General features: G+C 48.8%; 2 protein-coding genes across 2 annotated transcripts in view; both read right to left on the minus strand.

Annotated features, from left to right (window-relative positions):
* On the minus strand, positions 1-6,505 carry LOC132575926 (polyisoprenoid diphosphate/phosphate phosphohydrolase PLPP6-like). Its single transcript, XM_060244612.1, has 2 exons — positions 6,276-6,505; positions 1-428 (listed from the first exon to the last, which is right to left on the minus strand). Exons 1-2 carry the CDS (start codon positions 6,493-6,495, stop codon positions 34-36), a joined length of 615 nt encoding a protein of 204 aa, XP_060100595.1. The 5' UTR covers positions 6,496-6,505; the 3' UTR covers positions 1-33.
* An 8,292-nt stretch (positions 6,506-14,797) lies between these two features.
* Positions 14,798-27,751, minus strand: part of SNX2 (sorting nexin 2) — a 49,758-nt gene continuing 36,804 nt past the window's right edge. Inside the window, exons 13-15 of the mRNA XM_060245998.1 lie at positions 18,298-18,378; positions 18,134-18,205; positions 14,798-15,285 (exon numbers count right to left, since the gene is read on the minus strand). Coding sequence (XP_060101981.1) covers positions 15,235-15,285; positions 18,134-18,205; positions 18,298-18,378 — 204 coding nt within the window. The 3' untranslated portion in view covers positions 14,798-15,234. The remainder of the gene's footprint in view (positions 15,286-18,133; positions 18,206-18,297; positions 18,379-27,751) is intronic.

Below are 27,751 nucleotides of genomic sequence, written 5' to 3' on the forward strand. Positions count from 1 at the left end.
AAAGCCTGCCGATCGGTGAAGCTCGATGAATTTTTACAGGTTGCGCGACAAGCACTTGGACTCTCTCCAGGCCGGAAAGAGGGCCGGAGCGGTGACGGGGGACAGCCAGAAGTACTCCACCACGCTGTACTGCACGTAGCCCATGACAAGCCCAAAGATCACATCGGTCAGGTTGTGTCGGCCCAACATGACTCGGGAAAGCCCCACGACAAAGGCCCAAAGTACCACCAGGACCCGCAGAGGGGCTGTCAGTGTAAAATGACTGAGAACGAACCGGGAGATCATGGCTGTTCGGCTAGCGTGGCCTGAGGGGAAGGAATATTGGTCGACGGAGACGGTGGCAAACATGTCCATCTTGTTGTAGGTGGGGCGCTTTCTTTTCACGAGCGCTTTCAGCACTCCCACCAATACAAGGTCGAGCACCAGAGCTGGGAGACAAACGGATAAAGAGATTTCAGATGTTTGGAAAGAGTGCCATCACAAGCAATAGGAGAATAACAGGGCTGCTCTAAAATGAGTCCCACTCTACTAAACTCATGGATTTCATTGGGCATACAAAGGACGGCTATGGAACAAACTTATTGTAGCCCGAACCATAAGGCAGCACCTATTTGAGAAAGCCAGCTTGGTTAAGTGTGCGGACTCTTATCTGGGAGAACCGGGTTGGATTCTCCACTCTTCCACTTGCAGCTGCTGGAATGGCCTTGAGTCAGCCATAGCTCTCACAGAGTTGTCCTTAAAAGGGCAACTTCTGGGAGACCTCTCTCAGCCCTGCCCACCTCACAGGGTGTCTGTTGTGAGGAAAGAAGATAAAGGAGATTGTAAGCTCTGAGATTCAGAGTGGAGGACGGAGTATAAATCCAATGTCGTCATCGTCTTCTTTGCTAGATGTCAGAAAACCGGTCTCCTTCCCTTTCTTTCCCCACAACAGACGTCCTGTGAGCAATACTCCCTCTAAGCTGCAGAGTCTTGTGAGCAAAAATTCTGCTTTGTGAGCTACTGGCATTAATGTTGTGAGCTACTGCATAACTTAGTTTGCTTTGGGGCCATTTCTCCAAAGACAAAAATGTGTGAGCCAGAGGCTAAAAAGCTGTGAGCTAGCTCACACTAACTCAGCGTAGAGGGAACACTGCCTGTGAGGTAGGCGGGGCGGAGAGAGCTATGAGAGAACTGTGACTGGCCCAAGGTCACCCAGCTGGCTGCGTGTGGAGTGGGGAATCAAACCTGGTTTGATGTAGTGGTTAAGTGTGCAGACTCTTATCTGGGAGAACCGGGTTTGATTCCCCACTCCTCCACTTGCACCTGCTGGAATGGCCTTGGGTCAGCCATAGCTCTCTTATCTGGGAGAACGGAGTTTGATTCCCCACTCCTCCACTTGCACCTGCTGGAATGGCCTTGGGTCAGCCATAGCTCTGGCAGAGGTTGTCCTTGAAAGGGCAGCTGCTGTGAGAGCCCTCTCCAGCCCCACCCACCTCACAGGGTGTCTGTTGTGGGGGAGGAAAGTAAAGGAGATTGTGAGCCGCTCTGAGACTCTTCAAAGTGGAGGGCGGGATATAAATCCAATATCTTCATCTACCTCAAAGGGCGTCTGTTGTGGGGGAGGAAGATAAAGGAGATTGTGAGCCGCTCTGAGATTCGGAGTGGAAGGCAGGATATAAATCCAATATCTTCTTCTTCTCCAGATTAGAGTCCACTGCTCTTAACCACAACACCAAACTGGCTCTCAAAAAGCACATCAACTGGAGACTCTTCCCACAGATGACACACAAGGGAAGGGACAAGTGGGGATGGACCATGGCTCAGTGATAGAGCATCTGCTTGCCATACAGGAAAGTCCCAGGTTCAAATCTCAGGCTCGGCCAGATGAAAGGATCTGGCAGTAGAAGATATTGGAAGATAAGAAGATATTGGATTTATATCCCACCCTCCAAAGAGTCTCAGAGTGGCTCACAATCTCCTTTACCTTCCTTCCCCCACAACAGACACCCTGTGAGGTAGATGAAGATACTGGATTTATATCCCGCCCTCCACTCCAAAGAGTCTCAGAGCGGCTCACAATCTCCTTTACCTCCCCCCCCCCACAACAGACACCCTGTGAGGTAGATGAAGATACTGGATTTATATCCCGCCCTCCACTCTGAAGAGTCTCAGAGCGGCTCACAATCTCCTTTACCTCCCCCCCCCACAACAGACACCCTGTGAGGTAGATGAAGATACTGGATTTATATCCCGCCCTCCACTCCGAAGAGTCTCAGAGCGGCTCACAATCTCCTTTACCTCCCCCCCCACAACAGACACCCTGTGAGGTAGATGAAGATACTGGATTTATATCCCGCCCTCAACTCCGAAGAGTCTCAGAGCGGCTCACAATCTCCTTTACCTCCCCCCCCCACAACAGACACCCTGTGAGGTAGATGAAGATACTGGATTTATATCCCGCCCTCCACTCTGAAGAGTCTCAGAGCGGCTCACAATCTCCTTTACCTTCCTTCCCCCACAACAGACATCCTGTGAGGTAGATGAAGATATTGGATTTATATCCCGCCCTCCACTCCGAAGAGACTCAGAGGGGCTCACAATCTCCTTTACCTCCCCCCCCCACAACAGACACCCTGTGAGGTAGATGAAGATATTGGATTTATATCCCGCCCTCCACTCCGAAGAGTTTCAGAGCGGCTCACAATCTCCTTTACCTTCTTCCCCCACAACAGACACCCTGTGAGGTGGGTGGGGCTGGAGAGAGCTCTTACAGCAGCTGCCCTTTCAAGGACAACCTCTGCCAGAGCTATGGCTGACCCAAGGCCATGTTAGCAGGTGCAAGTGGAGGAGTGGGGAATCAAACCCGGTTCTCCCAGATAAGAGTCTGCACACTTAACCACTACACCAAACTGGCTCTCCTAAGGTGATGTGAAAGACTTCTGCCTGAGATTTTGGGGAGCTGCTGCCAGTCTTGAGTACACAACACTAAACCTTGATGGACCAAAGCTCTAGTTCAATATACAAAAATCAAAAAACAAACCTATTGTGTCATAATACAAATTGACAACTTTCAAAAAATTAATGCATTATATTATGGAAAACATCCAGACTTAATACCAACATTCAGACATTACAAAACAAAGAACAATATCCCATATAAGCAATATCAAAGGATGACTCCGAACACCAGTCTTCATAAAGTCTGTAAGGCAGGGGTCCTCAAACTACGGCCCGCGGGCCAGATGCGGCCCGCTGAGGACGTTTATGCGGCCCGCCGGGTAATGCAAAATTAGACTGGAAGTGACGTTCGACCTAAACTCGCATTAGCAATGCACACTTCCGGCACTGGGCTGAGGCGACAGAGACAGAGTGTGAGGCGATATCGAGGTGAAGTGAGTTCCCAGGCTGGGGTGTGTGGTGTGGGGAAGGGAGAGAGATGCAGAAGACAGAGAACTGACGGCCCGCGGCCTTGTACAGTAACGGCAGCCACCACAACAGTCCGGCCCTCCAACAATCTGAGGGACAGTGAACTGGCCCCCTATTTAAAAAGTTTGAGGACCCCTGCTGTAAGGAGTACTATGACTCAAGTGTAAAGTTTCAAACGGAGTCCTTCCATAGTGTCGGCTTCAAAGGAGAAATTCTTTCCTTCACGCAACCACCGGTTTGAATTGCGTTCCGCTGACTCCACAGCTTCTTCATAAGCCAACTCTAAAAACCAAATGTGACAACAAACATAATACCAAAATACATAGCATATACAATTAGATAATGTAGAAACTGCTCTTCTATAATTAGATAATATAGAAACTGTTTTTAGAGTTGGCTTATGAAGAAGCTGTGGAGGCAGCGGAACGCAATTCACACCGGTGGTTGCGGGAAGGAAAGGATTTCTCCTTTGAAGCCGACGCTATGGAAGGACTCCGTTTGAAACTTCACACTTGAGTCCTAGCACTCCTTACAGACTTTATGAAGACTGGTGTTTGGAGTCATCCTTTGATATTGTTTATATGGGATATTGTTCTTTGTTTTGTAATGTCAGGGTGGTGAGAACCAGAGAGGATTGTGAGGAACTCCAAAGGGATCTGTTGAGGCTGGGTGAGTGGGCGTCAACGTGGCAGATGAGATTCAATGTGGCCAAGTGCAAAGCAATGCACATTGGGGCCAAGAATCCCAGCTACAAATACAAGTTGATGGGGTGTGAACTGGCAGAGACTGACCAAGAGAGCGATCTTGGGGTCGTGGTAGATAACTCACTGAAAATGTCAAGACAGTGTGCATTTGCAATAAAAAAGGCCAACGCCATGCTGGGAATTATTAGGAAGGGAATTGAAAACAAATCAGCCAGTATCATAATGCCCCTGTATAAATCGATGGTGCGGTCTCATTTGGAGTACTGTGTGCAGTTCTGGTCGGCGCACCTCAAAAAGGATATTATAGCATTGGAGAAAGTCCAGAAAAGGGCAACTAGAATGATTAAAGGGCTGGAGCACTTTCCCTATGAAGAAAGGTTGAAACGCTTGGGACTCTTTAGCTTGGAGAAACGTCAACTGCGGGGTGACATGATAGAGGTTTACAAGATTATGCACGGGATGGAGAAAGTAGAGAAAGAAGTACTTTTCTCCCTTTCTCACAATACAAGAACTCGTGGGCATTCGATGAAATTGCTGAGCAGACAGGTTAAAATGGATAAAAGGAAGTACTTCTTCACCCAAAGGGTGATTAACATGTGGAATTCACTGCCACAGGAGGTGGTGGCAGCCACAAGCATGGCCACCTTCAAGAGGGGTTTAGATAAAAATATGGAGCAGAGGTCCATCAGTGGCTACTCTTATGTTCTTATGTGACACAGTGTTGGACTGGATGGGCCACTGGCCTGATCCAAAATGGCTTCTCTTATGTTCTTATGTGACACAGAGTGTTGGATTGGATGGGCCACTGGCCTGATCCAACACGGCTTCTTTTATGTTCTTCTGTGACACAGAGTGTTGGACTGGATGGGCCACTGGCCTGATCCAACATGGCTTCTCTTATGTTTTTATGTTCTTAATGTCTGAATGTTGGTATTAAGTCTGGGTGTTTTCCACAATATAATGCATTAATTGTTTGAAAGTTATCAATTTGTATTATGACATAATAGGTTTGTTTTTTGGATTTTTGCTTATATTGTGTTGCCATTGTTCAATTGCCTAATTCAATATACAACAGCTGCATGTGCTCAAAAGAGGGGGCAAATATGGACCTGGTCCTCCCACATCTGCTGACACTGGAGGCAACCATGACAATATTTATTTATTCAGGATATTTCTATGCCACTTCTGTCCAGAATCCTCCTCAAGGCAGCTTACCATTAAATAAAACAACAAAAAGTAGGGAAAAAACAGGTCTTTAGAAACAATATGAAACAGCAGAGGGCAAAAAAATCAAGGCAATCAGAAACATGGAGAATAGAAGAGCTAGACTGGCATCCAGTAGAACCTTAGAGACCAGGGCTTTTTTTGTAACAGGAACTCTTGCAAAGCCAGTTCGGTGTAGTGCAGGGGTGGCCAACTGTCACTCTCCAGATGTTTTTGCCTACAACTCCCATCAGTCCCAGCCAGCATGGCCAATGGCTGGGTCCGATGGGAGTTGTAGGCAAAAAAACATCTGGGGAGCTACTGTTGGCCACCCCTGGTGTAGTGGTTAAGTGCGTGGACTCTTATCTGGGAGAACCGGGTTTGATTCCCCACTCCTCCACTTGTAGCTGCTGGAATGGCCTTGGGCCAGCCATAGCTCTCGCAGAAGTTGTCCTTGAAAGGGCCCACCCACCTCGCAGGGTGTCTGTTGTGGAGGGAGAAGATATAGGAGATTGTAAACTGCTCTGAGTCTTTGATTCAGAGTGAAGGGCGGGATATACATCTGCAGTCTTCTTCTTCCTTTGCATATTAGGCCCCACCCTCTTGATGTAGTCAATCCTCCTGGAGCTTACAGTAGGCCCTGTTAGAAGAGCGCTGTGAGACATTGGAGAATTGGCTACATCAGAGGGGTATGGACTAATATGCAAAGGAGTTCCTGCTACAAAAAAAGCTCTGTCAGAGACCAATATGATTTTTAAAGGTATATGAGTTTGAGAGTCAGACACACCTGATGAAGGAAGCGTCGACTCTCTAAAAGCGTATACCCTGGGGATCTGGCTGGTCTCTAAGGTGCAACTGGACTTGAACCCAGCTCTTCTACTGCAGACCAACACGCCTGTCCTCTGAAACAATCATCATGGACAACAGAGAGACCAGGGCACAGAGGGGACGAGGAGGTCTTACCAAAGAGTATGTTGATCAGCAGCTCTCTGCCCACTGGACTGTTATTTATGTAGAGGCCACACAAGGTGGCGAATAGCCATGGGACACCGTGCCCCGAGAATTCTATGATCTTCATGAGTGGGCGGGCGCAACCCCAAGCCGAATCCTCTTTAGCGCACACCCCCAGCTGCTTGGAGGCCCAAAGGTCGACAGCCAGCAAAGAACGCAGGAGAGCAGCCATCGATGATCAGTTGGTGCAGCAGTCTTCAGGTAATGCCTGCAGGGGGCGCTGATAGAGGCAGAGTTGTTGCAAAGAGATGAGGTTTCTAGGGACACCAACTCCCTCTGATGGATCGGTGATTCCACCCTAATGCCCAATTTGATCTTCGGCTATTCTTCGGGCTGGAGAAACGTAGAATAATAATAATAATTATTATTATTTTTATTTATATCCCGCCCTCCCCGCCAAAGCAAGCTCAGGGCGGCTCACAACATTTTAGTTCAATATAGTACGATACACTATAATACAATAAAATCACATAATTCAATAAATACTACATTATAAAACCATCATTTAAAACAACATTCCAATTAAAATTAGCAGTTATGGTGCTAAATTACAGGTTTTTAATAAATTGATGGCGGAATACAACAGCAGCAAATCTATCATTAGCTCAGCATTCAGCGAAGGCCGTAAGAGTGGTCTTGCAGGTCCTGCGGAATTGGTCAAGACTCTGTAGGGCCCGCACTTCGTCCGGAATTTGATTCCATACGTGTGGAGCTGCGATAGAGAAGGCCCGGTCCGTTGTGTTCTTCAATTTGGCCTCCCTCGGCCCAGGGATATTCAGCTCGTTCTTTCCTGCTGACCTCAGTGCTCTCTGGAGTTCGTATGGGGAGAGATGGTCCCTCAGGTAGGCAGGCCCTCGACCATATAGGGCTTTAAAGGTAATAACCAGCACTTTGTACCGAACCCAGTATGCAACCGGCAGCCAGTGCAGTCTGCGCAGCCCCGGCTGTAAGTGCTCCCACTTCGGGAGCCCTAACAACAGCCTAGCTGCTGCGTTCTGCACCAGCTGCAGCTTCCAGGTTCGGCACAAAGGCAGCCCCATGTAGAGGGCATTACAGTAATCCAGTCTTGAGGTGACCGTTGCATGGATCACTGTTGCTAGGTCCTGGCGCTCAAGGAAGGGGGCCAACTGCCTCGCCCGTCTGATGAGAAAACGCAGACTTGGCAGTGGCTGCTATCTGGGCCTCCATTGAAAATGAAGGCTCCAGTAGAACCCCCAAGCTCTTGACCCGGTGCGCCGCTTTCAGCGACACACCCTCAAAAACCGGGAGAGGAATTTCCCTTCCCAGAGCGCCACGACCCAAGCAAAGGACCTCCGTCTTCATTGGATTCAGCTTCAACCCACTCAGCCTGAGCCAACCTGCCACGGCTTGCAGCGCCAGGTCCAGAAAAACAGGCGCAAGGCGAAAGAATATTTATTAAGCTCTTACAGATCCCTACCCTTCATCAGGGGATCATTTCCAAAGTTATTCCCTTTCCACCTTGAGCACTGCGGTGGGGACCTACAAGACAGGCAAGATTGCCAGATACACTTGTAAACCTCCAGGCACTTGGAGAGCTCATAAGAACATAAGAAGAGCCCAACAGGATCGGGTGGGTGATCCGTCTAGTCCAGCAATCTGCCTCACACAGTGGCCAGCAGATCTTCTGGAGGGCCAAGAACAGGGCAGAGAGGCCGAGGCCTTCCCCTGAGGTTGCCTCCTGGCTCTGGGATTCAGAGGTTTAGTGCCTCTAAATGTGGAGGTTCCCCTCAGTCGCCACAGCTAATAGCCACTGAAAGACTTCTCCTCCATGAATCTGTCGAATCCCCTCCGAAAGCCGTTTGCGCCTGTGGCCCTCACTGAATCCTCTGACAGCAAATTCCACATTTTAATCACTCTCTGTGTAAAATAGTATTTCCTTTTGCCCAGGGCTCATTTGCATATTAGGCCACATCCCTCAACGCCGCCATAACTGTAATAATAATAAGAAGAAGATATTGGATTTATATCCCGCCCTCCACTCCGAAGAGTCTCAGAGCGGCTCACAATCTCCTTCACCTTCCTCCCCCACAACAGACACCCTGTGAGGTAGATGAAGATATTGGATTTATATCCCGCCCTCCACTCTGAAGAGTCTCAGAGCAGCTCACAATCTCCTTTTCCTTCCTCCCCCACAACAGACACCCTGTGAGGTGGATGAAGATATTGGATTTATATCCCGCCCTCCACTCCAAAGAGTCTCAGAGCGGCTCACAATCTCCTTTACCTTCCTCCCCCACAACAGACACCCTGTGAGGTAGATGAAGATATTGGATTTATATCCCGCCCTCCACTCCGAAGAGTCTCAGAGTGGCTCACAATCTCCTTTACCTTCCTCCCCCACAACAGACACCCTGTGAGGTAGATGAAGATATTGGATTTATATCCCACCCTCCACTCCGAAGAGTCTCAGAGCGGCTCACAATCTCCTTTCCCTTCCTCCCCCACAACAGACGCCCTGTGAGGTAGATGAAGATATTGGATTTATATCCCGCCCTCCACTCCGAAGAGTCTCAGAGCGGCTCACAATCTCCTTTACCTTCCTCCCCCACAACAGACACCCTGTGAGGTGGGTGGGGCTGGAGACGGCTCTCACAGCAGCTGCCCTTTCAAGGACAACCTCTGCCAGAGCTATGGCTGACCCGAGGCCATTCCAGCAGGTGCAAGTGGAGGAGTGGGGAATCAAACCGGGTTCTCCCAGATAAGAGTCCGCTCACTTAACCACTACACCAAACTGGCTCTCCAGTTAATACACGTAATAGCACCTATTATGTTAAATGTTTTATGGTTCGATTGTTTTACTAGGAGCAAGGCCCGTTGTGAAGAAAAACACAACGGGCTCTAGAAGAAGGCTCCAGGCGAGTGCCCCCCCTTGCTGTCTTCTCACCCGCTCAAGGGAAGGCATTAACTACCAGCCCCCTGCAACTCAGGGGAAGCTAATCTCTGCCATCTGGAGAGCAGTTGTAATTCCGAGTGACCTCCCGCCCTCAGCCTGGAGATTGGCAACAGTTGTTCCCTAGGAGGAAATGGCATTGTACCGGTCAGAGATCCCACCCACCCCCCTCACACCGCACCCTCTCCAGGCCCCACCCCTTAAATCTCCAGGAATTTCCTAACCAGGTGTTGGCCACCCTATATTCTTCCCTTTATCCGCCCCTCTGGCTTCAGCTTTCCATCGCCTTCCTTTTTGTGTCAAGGACTAATTGGATGGTTGTTTGTGAAGTTAATACACGTTATTGTTTTTCAAGGTTGTCGAATCGGTTTATTTTGAAACGGAAGCTGGTGTCGCGGGAAGCTGTGTGCTTTGTACTGTTTATCTATTTTTACTGTGATTCTCTTTTTGTGTTGTACAATCCCCAGGTGGGGGCAGGGGGAACCCCCGGTTTGGAGGCCCCCCCCGCTTCAGGCTCATCAGAAAGCGGTGGGGGGGGGGGAGGGAAATGTCTGCTGAGCACTCCATTATTCCCTATGGAGACCAATTCCCATGGGGTATAATGGCAAACTGATCTGCAGGTATCTGGGGGGGGGGCTGGGTTTTTTTAGATAGAGGCGCCAATTTTTCAGTATAGCATCTGGTGCCTCTACACAAAACACCCCCCAAGTTTCAAAAAGATTGGACTAGGGCAGAGGTGTCAAACTCATTTGTTATGAGGGCCGGATCTGACATAAATGAGACCTTGTTGGGCCAGGCCTTGTCGAATGGCCATGTGTGTACCTATTTAAGATTAGGTAGCAGAGACATAAACTTTATAAAGGACACAGACAGACACAATTAAATATTACAAAAAAAACCTCTTAAAACATGCTTAAAACATTAACACTCGTTAATCTTAAAGTTGCTTTCTTTGTATCTCTCCCATGGGATCCAGGGAACTGGGCAAAGGAAGCTCTGGCTCTTTCCTTTCTTCCCCAGGAGGCCAGGAGAGGGAGGAGCCTCAGCCAATGGAAGGAAGAGAGGCTTGGCTCAGTAGCTCTGCTGTGGAATTGAGAGAGCCTGGCAAAGCACTCTCTCCCTCCCCCCTTCCTCCCCAAGGGAGAAGCCTCAGCCAAGGGAGAAAATAGAGACTTGCAAGCTGTGATGCAGAAGAAAGCAAGAGAGAGGGAGAAGGAAGCAGAGGACAACCATTGCTCAGGGGTTGATAAGAGCCTGATTTGGCCCCTGGGCCACATGTTTGACATTCCTGCCATAGGGAATAATGGCGTCTGCAGCAGGCATCCCTCCCTCCCCCACTTTCTGATCACCCTGAAGCAGGGGGGAGGGCCTCCAAACCAGGGGATCCTCTGCCCCCACCTGGAGATAGGCAACTCTCATTTTAATTCACAAAGTCATGGGGGTATTTTTGCAGTGTATAGTGGGGGGAGGGAAATCACAAGACCTGTCTTCACCTTTCCACCCCCTCCGTGCTGACCTCACCCCTTACCTGCTTGGACACTTACTGAAAAAAGTTTGTTTGTTCCAATCCCTGCCGCCTCCGCTGCATCTATGGGTGCAAATATATAGGCAAGCAGACAGACTCCCTTCCCTTCTGCAGAGCTCCCCACCCCACAGAGGCCCGCTGCCCCATGCTGACCTATATCTCCCTTTTTATCCGGTGCTGTTACCTAGCAACCTTGGAATGCTCCCCTTCCTCCACAGATTCAGCCGTGCTTCTGCATTCCGACACCCCACTGGTTCGCCAGGGTCAAGAATGAAGCCAGATAGAGAACAAGAACTCGGGGCAAGGGAAATGCTAGGGTTGCCAATCCCCAGGTGGAGGCAGGGGATCCCCCAGTTTGGAGGCCCTTCCTGCGCTTCAGGATGAACATATGAACATATGAAGCTGCCTTATACCGAATCAGACCTTTGGTCCATCAAAGTCAGTATTGTCTTCTCAGACTGGCAGCGGCTCTCCAGGGTCTCAAGCTGAGGTTTTTCACACTTATTTGCCTGGAACCTTTTTTTGGAGATGCCAGGGATTGAACCTGGGACTTTCTGCTTCCCAAGCAGATGCTCTACCAGTGAGCCACCGTCCCTCCCCATCATCAGAAAGGGGAGAGGACTGTCTTCTGGGAGCTCCATTATACCCTATGGAGGTCAATTCCCATAGGGTTATCCGTGGTTATCTATGGCTTGGATGGGGCGTTTTTTTGAGGTAGCGGCACCAAGCTCTCAGCACAGCGTCTGGTGCTTCTCCTCAAAACACTCCCCCCCTCAAAAAAAAAGTTCCAAAAAGGTTGGACTAAGGGGTCCAATTCAATGAGCCCCAAAAGGAGGTGCCCCTATCCATTATTTCCAATGGAGGGAAAGCATTTAAAAAGCATGCGGTCCCTTGAAATGCGATAACCAGAACTCTCTTCAGAATTCAGTCATGCTTCTCACACCCTTGCTCCTGGCTCCCCCCCCCCCAGTCTCTTGGCTCTACCCCCAAAGTCCCCAGATATTTCTTGAGTAGGACCTGGTGACCCTAGGAACTGCTGTGCGTGGTATAGCCCCGTCAGGAGTGTCACAGTACCTTTTAAGGCAGCTTCATGATTCTGTGCTCCACCCAGAAGTCTTCTAGCTTGGCGGCTGTCGTCGGCAGTCCGCTCCAGGGCCGGCTGTTGTTAAATACCTGTTGTTCTCCGGCTCTTCTTGCGAACCAATCTTCCGGTCTCCCATAAAGTTAGTTCACCCCGCATGTTATATCTGTGCGAAAGCAGGACTTAACAGAGAGGAAGGTATATTCAGGCTCGGAAGGGCCCAGTGCCCGTCACGGCTGTGCGAAACGTTAAAGGGAGACTGCCTTTGGCATCTCGGTTTCACCCCTACGAAGTCCCAGAGTTGCTTCCTGTAAGCTTCGGCAGCACCATATTTAAAAAAGATAATACCAGGGATTTAGGTCATGCAAGTCTATTTATAGGTCAGGGAATGCCGACTAAAGACCGGCGGGGTGTGTTTTGCCTCCACAAGGAATCCTGCCCCATAAAATACTGGGCGCCACAGCTTTGTGGTACCTTCACAGAGGAAAAAGAGAACGTTACAAAATCATGGGTCGTCATAGATCTAATTTTTGTTGTTGGCCCTCCTGTCCTAATGAATTGCCAAAGCTTACATCGCTGGCTTCTGCTCTGAAGGTATGAGCAAACCGCTTAGCGGCGCAAACACGTGGATCCTGAAGTTCTTTACATAGCTGCCCGATAGTCAACATACATAATAGCCACGTCTGTTTACTGCACCACGACAGATCCGCCACGGATCTGAAGTGTTTTTTTTCACAGTTTTACACAAGCACTCCAATATCCAGTTAATTCATCTAGTGCACCAGTTAATTCACCTAGCCAGTTTGGTGTAGTGGTTAAGTGTGCGGACTCTTATCTGGGAGAACCGGGTTTGATTCCCCACTCCACTTGCACCTGCTGGCATGGCCTTGGGTCAGCCATAGCTCTGGCAGAGGTTGTCCTTGAAAGGGCAGCTGCTGTGAGAGCCCTCTCCAGCCCCACCCACCTCACAGGGTGTCTGTTGTGGGGGAGGAAGGGAAAGGAGATTGTGAGCCGCTCTGAGACTCTTCGGAGTGGAGGGCGGGATATAAATCCAATATCTTCTTCTTCTTCATCTATCCCTTCCTTCCTTGCGGCTCTCAAACACCTTGAAGTTCATATCTTGTGGCTCTCAAACACGTGACATTTATTGTATGGGGCTTTTATGGTAAGCAAGTTTGGCCACTCCTGTCCTAGTCCAAAGTGTTAACACCCTTGCCTTTTTATGAGGCACTCTATGATGTGTAATTCTGCACCAAATTGGCTGCATCAGTAGGGTTTCCAAGTCCAATTAAAGAAAAATCTGGGGACTTTGGGGGTGGAGCCAGGAGACATTGGGGGTGGAGCCAGGAACAAGGGTGTGACAAGCATAATTGAACTCGAAGGGAGTTCTGGCCGTCAAATTTAAAGGGTCAGCACACCTTTTTCAATGCCTTTCTTCCATAGGAAATCATTAAGGATGGGGCACCATCTTTTGGGGCTCGTAGAATTGGACCCTCTGGTCCAATCGTTTTGAAACTTGGGGGGTATTTTGGGGAGAGACACTAGATGCTATACTAAAAATTTGGTGCCTCTACCTCAAAAAATAGCCCCCCCAGAGCCCCCAATACCCACGGATCAATTCCCTATTATTCCCTATGGTTCTCCATAGGGAAGCACAGAGTGCCCAGCAGACATTTCCCTCCCCCCCCACACTTTCTAAAGGGGGGAGGGCCTCCAAACCAGGGAATCCCCTGCCCCCTCCCTCTCTCACACAAACAAATACTTACTAGATCTTCTTCCTGCAGAACTTTGCTTGCTGTGAAAACAAAAGCAAAAGAAAGGGAGGGGCCGTTCTCCATGGAAACTGTTACTGACCTTTTCCAGTGAAGCCCTTCCTGTTTCCTGCGCAGCCTTAAAGGGGCATACATTTTACAAACAGATCAGGAGCTCTACAACTACATGATGCCTACACGTATGTTCTCCCCCCCACCCCCCGCTTCCGGATTTTTGGAGAGCGGGGGAGAAGGCTGCAAATTCAGGGGTCCCCCGCCAGGGCAGGGGGGGGAGGGTTGGGAAGCCTATGCATCAGGGGTGTGTGGCCTAATAGGCAAAGGAGGTCCTGCTAGAATTCCTTACAGGGCTCTTCATATAGGGCCTACTGAGAGCTCCAGGAGGATTGGCTACATCAGGGGTGTGTGGCCTAATATGCAAAGGAGGTCCTGCTAGAATTCCTTACAGGGCTCTTCGTACAGGGCCTGCTGGAAGCTCCAGGAGGATTGGCTACATTAGGGGTTTGTGGCCTAATAGGCAAAGGAGGTCCTGTTAGAATTTCACCCCTGATTGAAGGTATAAGCTTTTAAGTGAATTCACACTTCTTCAGATTCAGTGAAATGGAAATGACCAGTCCGTACATATAAGTAGAAAGTGAGAGGACTCAAATTTTGTTCTGCTGCTTCAGAGCAACAAGACCACCCACCTGAATCTATCTCAGAATCACAGTTCCTGTCTGGCATTCAAATTCTTACTTTTTTTAGAAAATTGAGCATGGGCGTGTTTGTGGGGGTGGGAGATATTTGTGAATTTCCTGCATTGTGCAGGGAGCTGGACTAGATGACCTTGGAAGTCCCTTCCAACCCGTGTTCCCTCTAAGCTGAGTTAGCGTGAGCTAGCTCACAGATTTTTAGCCTCCAGCTCACACATTTTTGTCTTGGCTCAAGAAAAATGGCCCCAGAGCACATAAGTTATGCTGTAGCTCACAACTTTAATGCCAGTAGCTCACGAAGTAGAATTGTTGTTCACAAGACTCTGCAGCTTAGAGGGAACATTACTGCCAACTAGGATTCAGTGATTCTAAATCACATTTTTAAAAAGGGTAAACTCTTAAGTCTTGGGGGACACAACTGATACCACTTGAGGGCTACAGACCTGCTTAAGTTGCTTAAATCACCCAGGAAAGAAAGAAAGAAAACGAGAAATGGTTAATGTTGCACAAGGTACATCCCTTTATTACTGTAATCACAAAAAATCTTGATTATGTACAGGAATGTGTATGTGAACATTAATAAATGCAATTTTGTTTTCATAAAGATTGGGTCGACAGAACAGACGTATACTGGAAAGAACAAAAATAACTTTCTGGCTTCGCATCGCACCTTCCGGTGCAAATATTAAGACACGATAGTGTTCAATTCAGCAAGTATTGCAGAACGTCATGCCACAGTCCCCCGCAGAGAGGGGCGGGACATGCAGCCATTGAGAAAAAAACGCTGTAGTATATAAAAAGCCACATGTTTAAGTCATAAAATATATATAGTGGTTTATTTGGATGATTTTTAAAGTGGATTTTCACTGCGGAGTTCAGCTCGGTCAGGACAAACACCCGGAGAGAGTCTTCGGACGTGAAATAGTCTTCTTTCTAGGCAATGGCTTTGGCTTCAGGTAGGAATGCCTCCCAATATTTTATCAGCTTCGGGGATGGAAAAGAATGCAGTAAATTTTAAGCATACAGAGGAGGGGTGACATGGTTTTATGTTATTTACGTTATATTTATATCCCACCCATTCTATGCAGACTCAAGGAGGCTAACAGCATAAAATACACAACAATAAGCAATATTAAAACAATCAAATAAATTGCAATGGTGCAACTTCAGGCAGATCATATAATATTTTCCTTTCTCAGCGCTTACAGATCCTAGCCAGTTAGTACTAAAGCGCAAAAGATCCAGATGTGGCGGCAGCCCTTTCCCATTAGATGTTCTATGCCACCCGAAACAGTTCAGTCTTGCAGGCCCTGAGGAACTGCGATAAGTCCCACAGGGCCCTGATGGCTTCTGGGAAGGTGTTCCAAAGTATTGGGGCCGCAACCGAGAAGGCTGTTGCTCTGGTGGAATTAAGCCTAGCCTCTTTTAGCCCAGGGACAGCCAAAAGATTGAGAGCTTGATCGCAGTGCTCTCTGGGGAACATGTGGGGCAAGGCAGTTCCGCAAATAGGTAGGTCCTAAGCTATATAGGGCCTTGAAGGTTAATACCAAAACCTTGAAACGGATTCAGTACGTGGCAGCCAGTGCAGCGCTCTCAGCGCAGGCTGAATGTGCTCCTGCCGGGGAAGATTATGCATTTGATAGAGAAGGTACAGAAAGAAGATCTTTTCTCCCTTTCTCACGATAACTTGCGGACATTCAATGCAATTGCTGAGCAGTTGGGTTAGAACTGATGAAAGGAAGTACTTCTTCACCCAAAGGGTGATTAACACATGGAATTCACTGCCACAGGAGGTGGTGGCAGCTGCAAGCATAGATGGCTTCAAGCGGGATTGGATAAACATATGGAGCAGAGATCCGTCAGCAGCTATTAGACCCAGTGTACTGTTGGAACTCACTCTCTGGGACACGTGTTGCTCTGTATTCTTGGAGCCTGGGGTGGCCACAGTGGAAGGGCTTCTAGTGTCCTGGCCCCACTGATGGACCTCCTGATGGCACCTGTTTCTTTTGGCCACTGTGTGACACAGTGTTGGACTGGATGGGCCAATCGTCTGATCCAACATGGCTTCTCTTATGTTCTTATGGCCCTGCTGGTGGACCTCCTGATGGCACCTGGTTTTTTGGCCACTGTGTGACACAGAGTGTTGAACTGGATGGGCCAGTGTCCTGATCCCACATGGCTTCTCTTATGTTCTTAAGATATTGTTACTTAGATGGCTGAGAGGTGATATGAGAGCTATCTTCAAGTGCCATAGAGTCCACCCTTCAGAGTATTTGAAGGGCTGTCATAGAGAGGATGGAGTGAAGTGAAGTGGAGTTCTTTCTCCGTTGCCCCAGAAGCTTGGGTCAGAACATAAGAGAAGCCATGATGGATCAGACCAACGGCCCATTCAGTCCAACACTCTTGTGTCACACAATGCCCAAAACCCAGGTGCCCTCAAGAGGCCCACCAGTGGGGCCAGAATTCCAGAAGCCCTCCCACGGTTGCCTCCCCCGCCCCATCCTATTGATTGCAATTAAATCAAAAGACTTTTTGACATTAGGAAGAACTTTCTGACAGAGGGGTTTCTCAGTGGAACAGGCCGAGTTGGGAGGTGGTGGAGTCTTCTTAAGAACATAACAGAAGACATGCTGGATCAGGCCAATGGCCCATCCAGTCCAACACTCTCTGTCACAGTGGCCAAAAGACCCAGGTGCCATCAGGAAGTCCACCAGCAGGGCCATAGGAACATAAGAGAAACCATCTTGGATCAGACCAATGGCCCATCTGATCCAACATCCTGTGTCACACAGTGGCCAAAACCCGGGCACCATCAAGAGGTCCACCAGTGGGGTCAAGACACTAGAAGCCCTCCCACTGTTTCCCCTCATAAACAGTCCTGTTTTGTTGCAAATGTGTTGCTATCTGTTAACTTGGGAGCAGGGGTGTCAAACATGCTCCTATCAGGCCCCCGAGCAACTGGCTGTCATCCGCTTCCTTCTCCCTATCTCTTGCTTCCTTCTGCATAACAGCTTGCTTTGCAAGGCTTGCTCAATTGCACAGGAGCTACAGAGCAAAACCTCTGCTTCCTCCACTGGCTGAGGCTCCTCCCTCGGGGATGAAGGGGGGAAGGCAGAGCTTGTTTCTCCAGGCTCTCTCAATTGCACAGCAGAGCTACTGAGCCAAGCCTCTCTTCCTTCCCTGGTCCTGGTCCCCTGGGGAAGGAATGAAGGAAGGAAAGAGCCAGAGCTTCCTTTGCCAGTTCCCTGGATCCCATGGGAGAGATACAAAGAAAGCACCTTTAATACCAACGAGTGCTAACGTTTTAAGCATGTTTTAATAGTTTTGTTTTTAAAATATTGTGTTGGTCTGGGTCCTTTATAAAGTTTATACCTCTGCTACCTAATTTTAAATAATCTTAAAGCGTGTGTGTGTGTGTGTATATTGGCCACTGTGTGACACAGAGTGTTGGACTGGATGGGCCATTGGCCTGATCCAACATGGCTTCTCTTATGTTCTTATGTGACACAGAGTGTCAGACTGCATGGGCCACTGGCCTGATCCAACATGGCTTCTCTTATGTTCTTATGTGACACAGAGTGTTGGGCTGGATGGGCCATTGGCCTGATCCAACATGACTTCTCTTATGTTCTTATGTTAAATAGGTATACACATGGCCTGGCCCGACGTGGCCCCGCCTGACCTGACATGGCCCGGCCCAAAGAAGGTCTCATTTGTATCAGATCTACCCCTCATGAGTCTGACACCCCTGACTTAGAGTTCTGACATCCATCAATCACTCTGAAAGAAACTGTGACTTACAAGAATGCTAAATGCAAGAAGAAATGCTTACCTGCTGTTGTGTTTGTACTAACGATTCCAAATACTTGATTATAACTGTTTTGAAGTCTCTCACGCGTTCTTTCTGTTTTGCGAAAGCAAGAAACAGTTATCTACAATGCAACGAGCGCAACGGCTGCAAAGCAGAGATCGAGAATACTTAAATCATGTACGTGCCTCAAATCTTCCTACTTCTTTGCGGATTGTTTTGGAGATTTGTTCAAAATCCCGCTCGCCTTGTTGAACCTTGGATTCCCACTAAAGTGAAGGGGGAAAAGAAAGTTAAGCCTTTTTGCTCTGGGAAACTTTCTGTAAAAAGCAAAACTGATGAAGCAAAGATCGTGGGACAATTCAAAGCAATAATGTGGTAAGTTTCAGAATCAGCCATGTTAGTCTGAAATGAGACAGGAGCGACCCTGAAATTTTTCTTGGTCTCTAAGGTTCTACTGTATTTGAATCGTGCTCTAATGTGATGTTTTTATAATTTTCTACAGAGAACAAGAATAAGGTAGCAAAGATTGTGGTACAAATCAGGAAATCCTTGGTTCAGAAGTCTCAGCCAGCTCACAAAGAAGATATTAGATTTATACCCCACCCTTCACTCTGAATCTCAGAGTGGCTCACAATCTCCTTTACTTTCCTCCCCCACAACAGACACCCTGGTGAGGGAGGTGGGGATGAGAGAGCTCTCTCAAAAGCTGTCCTTCCAAGGACAACTCCTGCCAGAGCTATGGCTGACCCAAGGCCCAGTTGCTGCAAGTGAAGAAGACGACTGTAGATTTATACCCTGCCCTTCTCTCTGAATCAGAGACTCAGAGCGGCTTACAATCTCCTATATCTTCTCCCCCCACAACAGACACCCTGTGAGGTGGGTGGGGCTGAGAGGGCTCTCCCAGAAGCTGCCCTTCCAAGGACAGCTCTGCCAGAGCTATGGCTGACCCAAGGCCATTCCAGCAGCTGCAAGTGGAGGAGTGGGGAATCAAGCCCGGTTCTCCCAGATAAGAGACCTATGGCTGACCCACAGCCATTCCAGCAGCTGCAAGTGGAGGAGTGGAGAATCAAGCCCGGTTCTCCCAGAGAAGAGACCTATGGCTGACCCAAGGCCATTCCAGCAGCTGCAAATGGAGGAGTGGGGAATCAAACCCGGTTCTCCCAGATAAGAGAGCTCTGGCTGACCCAAGGCCATTCCACCAGCTGCAAGTGGAGGAGTGAGGAATCAAACCCGGTTCTCCCAGATAAGAGAGCTCTGGCTGACCCAAGGCCATTCCAGCAGCTGCAAATGGAGGAGTGGGGAATCAAGCCCAGTTCTCCCAGATAAGAGACCTATGGCTGACCCAAGGCCATTCCACCAGCTGCAAGTGGAAGAGTGAGGAATCAAACCCGGTTCTCCCAGATAAGAGAGCTCTGGCTGACCCAAGGCCATTCCAGCAGCTGCAAATGGAGGAGTGGGGAATCAAGCCCAGTTCTCCCAGATAAGAGACCTATGGCTGACCCAAGGCCATTCCAGCAGCTGCAAGTGGAGGAGTGAGGAATCAAACCCGGTTCTCCCAGATAAGAGAGCTCTGGCTGACCCAAGGCCATTCCAGAAGCTGCAAGTGGAGGAGTGGGGAATCAAACCCGGTTCTCCCAGATAAGAGACCTATGGCTGACCTAAGGCCATTCCAGCAGCTGCAAGTGGAAGAGTGGGGGAATCAAACCCGGTTCTCTCAGGTAAGAGTCTGCACACTTCACCACTACACCAAAGCAGCTGCAGGAATGCCCTTGATCCAATGTGCCACCACCACCCTGCCTCTAATTTCATTACAGTATGGTTGAGCTATACTACAATGATTACTGAATATGTGACCAGTTTGGAACCAAATGCGGCATCTAAGCCCCTACGCATGCGGCAGTATTTTACTGTGATAACGCCAACAGATATGCCATCCAACAGTGGATCTTACGAAATTCAGCTGAGCTTGAAAACGCTGTCACGCGGATGACATAAATGAAATGTGTACAAGAACTTTGGAAACGCCTATCGAGGTGCTACTGGAGAATAAGTGATATGGGATAATAAAGCTGCAGCTCAAATCTGCCTTAGTGCTTTGAGGTTGCCAGTAAAGCAAGCAATAGCAAGATGAATTTTTAGAATTGCAGATTTATACCCTGCCCTTCTCTCTGAATCAGAGAGAGCGGCTTACAATCTCCCATTTCTTCTCCCCCCACAACAGACACCCTGTGAGGTGGGTGGGGCTGAGAGGGATCTCACAGCAGCTGCCCTTTCAAGGACAACTCCTGCCAGAACTATGGCTGACCCAAGGCCATTCCAGCAGGTGCAAGTGGAGGAGTGGGGAATCAAACCAGGTTCTCCCGGATAAGAGTCCACGCACTTAACCGCTACACCAAACTGGCTAAATTTAGCATACATTCAAGCATCTTGTCAGATTCATAGAGATTACAGTATTATGTCTAAGAATAAATAGAGAAATATTTTTAACAGGCTGCTGGAAAAGTACCTTGATGCTTGGCAATAACATATATAAGCAGTACTCCGAAAATGCCTTCAACATCCACAGCTAAAGCTCAGTAAGTCTTTGGGATTGTTGGTTCTATAAAAGCCATTCTGATGCAGACTGATACACAAAATATTTTTCACGTGGTACTATAAACTTGATGACACAAAGCGCCATGAAAAGCCACCAAGAAGACTTTTCAAACACATGCAGGCAACCACAGTAGGCAATAAGAAGTGGCATGGATCCAGGCATGCAGTTCCAAAAAGAGCCAGCTTGGTGTAGTGGCTAAGTGTGTGGACTCTTATCTGGGAGAACCGGGTTTGATTCCCCACTCCTTCACTTGCACCTGCTGGGATGGCCGTGGATCAGCCATAGCTCTGGCAGAGGTTGTCCTGTGAGAGCCTTCTCCAGCCCCATCCACCTCACAGGGTGTCTGTTGTGGGGGAGGAAGGTAAAGGAGATTGTGAGCCACTCTGAGACTCTTCGGAGTGGAGGGCGGGATATAAATCCAATATCTTCATCTACCTCACAGGGTGTCTGTTGTGGGGGGGGGGGACGGTAAAGGAGATTGTGTGCCGCTCTGAGACTCTTTGGAGTGGAGGGCGGGATATAAATCCAATATCTTCATCTATCTCACAGGGTGTCTGTTGTGGGGTGGGAGGGGAAGGTAAAGGAGATTGTGAGCTGCTCTGAGACTCTTCGGAGTGGAGAGTGGGATATAAATCCAATATCTTCATCTACCTCACAGGGTGTCTGTTGTGGGGGGAGGAAGGTAAAGGAGATTGTGAGCCGCTCTGAGACTTTTCGGAGTGGAGGGCGGATATAAATCCAATATCATCATCTTCTTCTTAATGGTCACTTGTGTTTGGACAGGAGGGTAGCACCACCACAGTCTGTGGTGCCTGCTTTGCCCTCAATTACGCTATTTCTGCTGGCACTGGCATGCCCTAAGTTGGGGGAGGCTGATGGGACCCGGAGCTTCTAGCCAGGCCCACGGAGGTTGACTCCCCACCCACGTTCCTACCTCCCCCTTGCCCGCTTACGGCCATTCTGCCGCCCGCTTTCTTGGATGCATGTACTGAATGGTGCTGCTGGGGAAGGTTGTGGATGTGGTGTACGGTGGTGGCGGTGGCTGTGAGCATACACTGTGGGAAGGTTTAGGAGCAGTGCTCCCTCTAAGCTGTGGAATTTTGTGAGCAAATATTCTACTGTGAGCAAGCGACTGGGCTACTGCATATATTAGTTCACTCTGGCGCCATTCTCTGAAAAAGTAACTTGGATTATGTAAATTGTTGGAATCCAGCTATGCTCTGAAATATTGTTTTCTGAAAGCTTGCGAAAGCTTCAAGTGAAATTAGGGAATATAAAGTACTACCTCGTCGTTGTGTTGCTGTGTCATAAACCTATTTGGACCTACAACACTACATGGTTTCCTCAGGAGATGTTGGACTGAGGATTCTTTTGGAATTGAAGGACTATTTATGAAATTCGAAAGAACTCTGCTTTGGGCTATTTTACATAAAAGAAGAAGATGATATTGAATTTATATCCCACCCGCCACTTCAAAGAGTCTCAAAACGGCTCACAATCTCCTTTACCTTCCTCCCCCACAACAGACACCCTGTGAGGTGGGTGGGGCTGGAGAGGGCTCTCACAGCAGCTGCCCTTTCAAGGACAACCTCTGCCAGAGCTATGGCTGACCCAAGGCCATGCTAGCAGGTGCAAGTGGAGGAGTGGAGAATCAAACCCGGTTCTCCCAGGTAAGAGTCCGCACACTTAACCCCTACACCAAAATGGCTCTCCACCAAACTGGCTCTCCTTCCTCTGTACTTATTATGAGTATTCTGTATATCAGGATATGTTTATAGTGTCGTTCTATGAGAGTGTCTGTATAATATAGATAATTTTTGTCATTTTGTTTTGTTTCTTTGGAGGCTGGTCATCATGGAACCTTAGGGTTTTCCGGGGGGGGAGGGGGTTTGTAGAAAAAGCCCAGCAGGAACTCATTTGCATATTAGGCCACACCCCCTGGTTCCAGGCCAGCTGGGACTGCATTCCTGCTCTAAAAAAACTCTGAGGTTTTCTACAGTGTACCGGATTCACTACAAGGTGCTGGTTATCACCTTTAAAGCCCTATATGGCCGAGGACCTGCCTACCTTAGGGACTGTCTCTCCCCACAGCTAAAAACCGGTTTCCGTTTGCTGCACGAAAGCTGCTACACTTCCTGTAACTCGGGCGCAGATAGTGGGAAATCCAACGGACGCAGTGCAGAGAAGAGGAACGTGATTGCGGGGGTAAGCTGAGTGCAAAATTGGTCACAGTCTTCAAACCTCAATCAAGGTCGAACCAGTGTTGGCTTACTTCATGTCCATCTACAGATTCAGGCAAGATGATGAGAGGGAAGGCAGGAAGGGATGAATGAACCAGCCCTCAGCTCTTGTGGCCCCCTTCTGGTATGAACAAGGTGGTGAAGGTCACCAATATGCATCAGGAAAAGAATTCACCTCCAGGACAGATTGTCCCAGGCATCCTGGAGTTTTCCTGGAGTTTGGCGTGGTGGTTAAGGGCACGGACTCTTATGTGGGAGAACCGGGTTTGATTCCCCACTCCTCCACTTGCAGCTGCTGGAATGGCCTTGCGTCAGCCAGAGCTCTCGCAGGAGTTGTCCTTGAAAGGGCAGCTTCTGCCAGAATTCTCTCAGCCCCACCCACCTCACAGGATGACTGTTGTGGGGGAGGAAGATAGAGGAGATTGTGAGCCGCTCTGAGTCTCTGATTCAGAGAGAAGGGCAGGGTATAACTCTGCAGTCTTCTTCTTCTGCTGAGTATAGAGAAGGAGTCATGGGGGGGAGTGAGGGGAGGAGGGAGCTGTGAAATTTCCTGCACTGTGAAGAGGGTTGGACTAGATGACCCTTGGGATCTCTTCCACCTCTGTTTCTAAAGCTTCAATGCGATCATCCCCAGAGGGGAACTATCATTATCATTTATTCCCCAATTCCACAACTAATAAATAATAATAATAATAAATAATAGTTGTCTTGTTATCATCATCATCATCTTGCTGTCAAGTCACGATTGACTTATGGCAGGGGTGACCAACGGTAGCTCTCCAGATGTTTTTTGCCTACAACTCCCATCAGCCCCAGCCATTGGCCATGCTGGCTGAGGCTGATGGGAGTTGTAGGCAAAAAACATCTGGAGAGCTACCGTTGGCCACCCCTGACTTATGGTGATCCCATAGGGCTTTCAAAGCAAGAGATGGCTGGAGCTGGTTTTGCCATTGCCTGCCTCCACACCACACCCCTGGTATTCCATGGACGTCTCCCATCCAAATACTAACCAGAACTGACCCCTGATTAGCTTCAGAGATCTGATGAGATCAGGCTGGCCTGGGCCATCCAGGTCAGACAATTCCGTAACTAGAGTTAAGCAAATCAGAACATTTCGGTGTAGATCAGCTCCAGCTTAAGTGTAGTAGTGAAGTGTGCGGACTCTTATCCGGGAGAACCGGGTTTGATTCCCCGCTCCTCCACTTGCAGCTGCTGAATGGCCTTGGGTCAGCCAGAGCTCTCTTATCTGGGAGAACCGGGTTTGATTCCCCGCTCCTCCACTTGCACCTGCTGGAATGGCCTTGGGTCAGCCAGAGCTCTCTTATCTGGGAGAACCAGGTTTGATTCCCCACTCCTCCACTTGCAGCTGCTGGAATGGCCTTGGGTCAGCCAGAGCTCTCTTATCTGGGAGAACCGGGTTTGATTCCCCACTCCTCCACTTGCACCTGCTGGAATGGCCTTGGGTCAGCCATAGCTCTCGCAGGAGTTGTCCTTGAAAGGGCAGCTGCTGTGAGAGCCCTCTCAGCCCCCCCCCCCACCTCACAGGGTGTTGTGGGGGGAAAAGATATAGGAGATTGTAAGCCGCTCTGAGATTGAGTGGAGGGTGGGATATAAATCCAGTATCATCTTCTTCTCTATGTGAGCCACTGCTTATACAGCTACCAGACGGCCCAGAGGACTTGCACCAGAGGGGGAACTATTTTGCTACTTTTTTTTGTTTGTTTTATGGAAGACTCATGTAGCATTCCTGACACAAATCGGTATAAAGCCTAAATACTCTGTGCCAACACAACAGCCAGAACAGGAAAAAAATAAGCAACATGGAAATTACCCTACCTCTTCAATTTCCTTAATGAAGCGTGATAGAAAGATGGCATAAATTATGGTAACTTCAAAACGTTTCATGGAAGTCACATCATTACGCACACATGCATGCATGCACACTGAAGGAACAGCCGCACGATTAAGTAAATCGTTGGTGCAATGGGGTTATCATGGTTTTACACATTCGGAGGGGTTGGATCCTGTCACGTGGGTCTGCTAAATGCAGGATAGTCCTCTGGAGTCAGAAGCACGCTCTAGATTTAGCTGAGTTTGGTGGTAGGATCTGAGCAGATGGATTTTGGAAAAAAGCACTTCACTGCATAATGCAGCGAACATAATAAACATCCTCCTGGAGACGAGGCGGCTGAGAGGTGATATGATCACCATCTTCAAGTCCTTGAAGAGCTGTCATATAGAGGATGATGTGGAATTATTTTCTATTGCCCCAGAAGGTAGGAGCAGAACCAATGGGTTGAAATTAAATCAAAAGAGTTTCTGACTCAACATCAGGAAGAACTTCCTGACCGTTAGAGCGGTTCCTCAGTGGAAGAGGCTTCCTCGGGAGGTGGTGGGCTCTCCTTCCTTGGAAGTTTTTAAACAGAGGCTAGATGGCCATCTGACAGCAATGAAGATCCTGTGAATTTAGGGGGGAGGTGTTTGTGAGTTTCCTGCATTGTGCAGGACCCTGGAGGTCCCTTCCAACGCTATGATTCTATGATCAGAAGAGCCCTGCTGGATCAGAACAGTAGTCCATCTAGTCCAGCATTCTCTCTCACACAGCAGCCAACCAGTTCCTCTGGACAGTCAACAACAGGGCATAGAGGCTGAGGCCTTCATAAGAACATCAGAAGAGCCCTGCTGGATCAGCCCAGTGGCTCATCTAGTCCAGCCTCTTGCCTCACACAGTCGCCAACCAGTTCCTCTGGAAAGCCAACAACAAGGCAGAGAGACCAAGGCCTTCATAAGAACTTCAGAAGAATCCTACTGGATCAGACCAGTGAGGGTCCATCTAGACCAGCCTCCTGTCTCACACAGTGGCCAACCAGTTCCTCTGAAGGAACAGGGCAGAGAAGCTCAGGCCTTCATCAGAACATCAGAAGAGCCCTGCTGGATCAGCCCAGTGGCTCATCTAGTCCAACCTCTTGCCTCACACAGTCGCCAACCAGTTCTTCTGGAGAGCCAACAACATGGCAGAGAGGCCAAGGCCTTCATAAGAATCCTACTGGATCAGACCAGTGAGGGTCCATCTAGTCCAGCCTCCTGTCTCACACGGTGGCCAACCAGTTCCTCTGAAGGAACAGGGCAGAGAGGCTCAGGCCTTCATCAGAACACCAGAAGAGCCCTGCTGGATCGGACCAGTGGTCCATCTGTTCCAGCATCCTGTCTCACATAGCAGCCAACCAGTTCCTCTGGAGGGTCAACAACAGGGCACAGAGGCCGAGGCCTTCCCCTGATGTTGCCTCCTGGCTCTGGGATTCAGAGCCTCTGAATGTAGAGGTTCCCCTCAGTTACCATGGCTAGTAGCCGCTGATAGATTTACAGAGGGTAAGTCTATCTAATGCCCTTTTAAAGCTCTTTATTCTTGTGAAGTCTCCTCACTCAATGCTTTCCCGCTGGCTTTAAGACTCCTTGCTCAATAAATCACAAACAATATGCATTTCAGAATCCATGCAGACAACTCATGCGCGTGAGTACCAAACCATTCTCTATTCTGCAGTCACAAGCAACAATCACAACCCGCTATGAAGCCAAGCCTTAAGCCCAGGGCTTTTTTTGTAGCAGGAACTCCCTTGCATATTAGGCAATGCCCCCCTGATGTAGCCAATTCTCAAAGAGCTTGAAGTAGGCCCTGTAAGACAGCGGTCCCCAACCTTTTTGACATCAGGGACCGGTTTTGTGGAGGACAATTTTTCTACAGACTGGGGGAGGGAGGGGGGGCTGTTTTGGGGATGATACTATTGCGCATGCTATATTAGTTTGGTGCGGTGGTTAAGTGCGCAGACTCTTATCTGGGAGAACCGGGTTTGATTCCTCAGCTCGACTTGCAGCTCTGGAATGCCCTTGGGCCAGCCAGAGCTCTCGCAGGAGTTGTCCTTGAAAGGGCAGCTGCTCTGAGAGCCCTCTCAGCCCCACCCACCTCACAGGGTGTCTGTTGTGGGGGACGAAGGTAAAGGAGATTGTGAGCCGCTCTGAGACTCTTCGGAGTGGAAGGCGGGATATAAATCCAATATCTTCATCCACCTCATAGGTTGTCTGTTGTGGGGGAAGGGGAGGAAGGTAAAGGAGATTGTGAGGTGCTCTGAGACTCTTCGGAGAGGAGGGCGGGATATAAATCCAATATCTTCATCTACCTCACAGGGTGTCTGTTGTGGGGGAGGAAGGTAAAGGAGATTGTGAGCCGCTCTGAGACTCTGAAATTCAGAGTGGAAGGCAGGATATAAATCCAATGGCTTCTTCTTACTACATTGTATTACAGGGGTATCGAATTCATTTGTTATGAGGGCCGGATCTGACATAAATGAAACCTTGTTGGGCTGGGCCATGCTGGGCTGGGCCATGTGTGTACCTATTTAAGATTGGGTAGCAGAGATATAAATATTATAAAGAACACAGACAAGCCCAAATATATAGTTTTTAAAAACTTAAAACGTGCTTAAAACATTAGCACTCATTGGTGTTAAAGATGCTTTCTTTGTATTTCTCCCATGGGATCCAGGGAACTGGGCAAAGGAAGCTCTGGCTCTTTCCTTCCTTCCCCAAGGGGCCAGGAGCGGGAGGAGCTTCAGCCAATAGAAGGAAGAGAGGCCTGGCTCAGTAGCTCTGCTGTGCAATTGAGAGAGCCTGGCAAAGCAAGCTATCCCCCCCCTTCCTTCCCAAGGGAGGAGCCTCAGCCAATGGAGAAAACAGAGGTTTTGCTCTGTAGCTCCTGCGCAATTGAGCAAGCCTTGCAAAGCAAACTGTTACGCAGAAGGAAGCAAG

The sequence above is a fragment of the Heteronotia binoei genome, chromosome 8 (genome assembly GCF_032191835.1).
Source record: "Heteronotia binoei isolate CCM8104 ecotype False Entrance Well chromosome 8, APGP_CSIRO_Hbin_v1, whole genome shotgun sequence".
NCBI classification, from domain to species: domain Eukaryota; kingdom Metazoa; phylum Chordata; class Lepidosauria; order Squamata; family Gekkonidae; genus Heteronotia; species Heteronotia binoei.

Bases quoted from the DNA above. Each gene is read 5' to 3' on its own strand.
- LOC132575926 (XM_060244612.1), bottom strand. From the start codon at position 6,495: ATGGCTGCTCTCCTGCGTTCTTTGCTGGCTGTCGACCTTTGGGCCTCC. The intron at 429-6,275 runs GTAAGACCTCCT...TTTGTCTCCCAG, and splicing joins GCTGATCAACATACTCTTTG to CTCTGGTGCTCGACCTTGTA.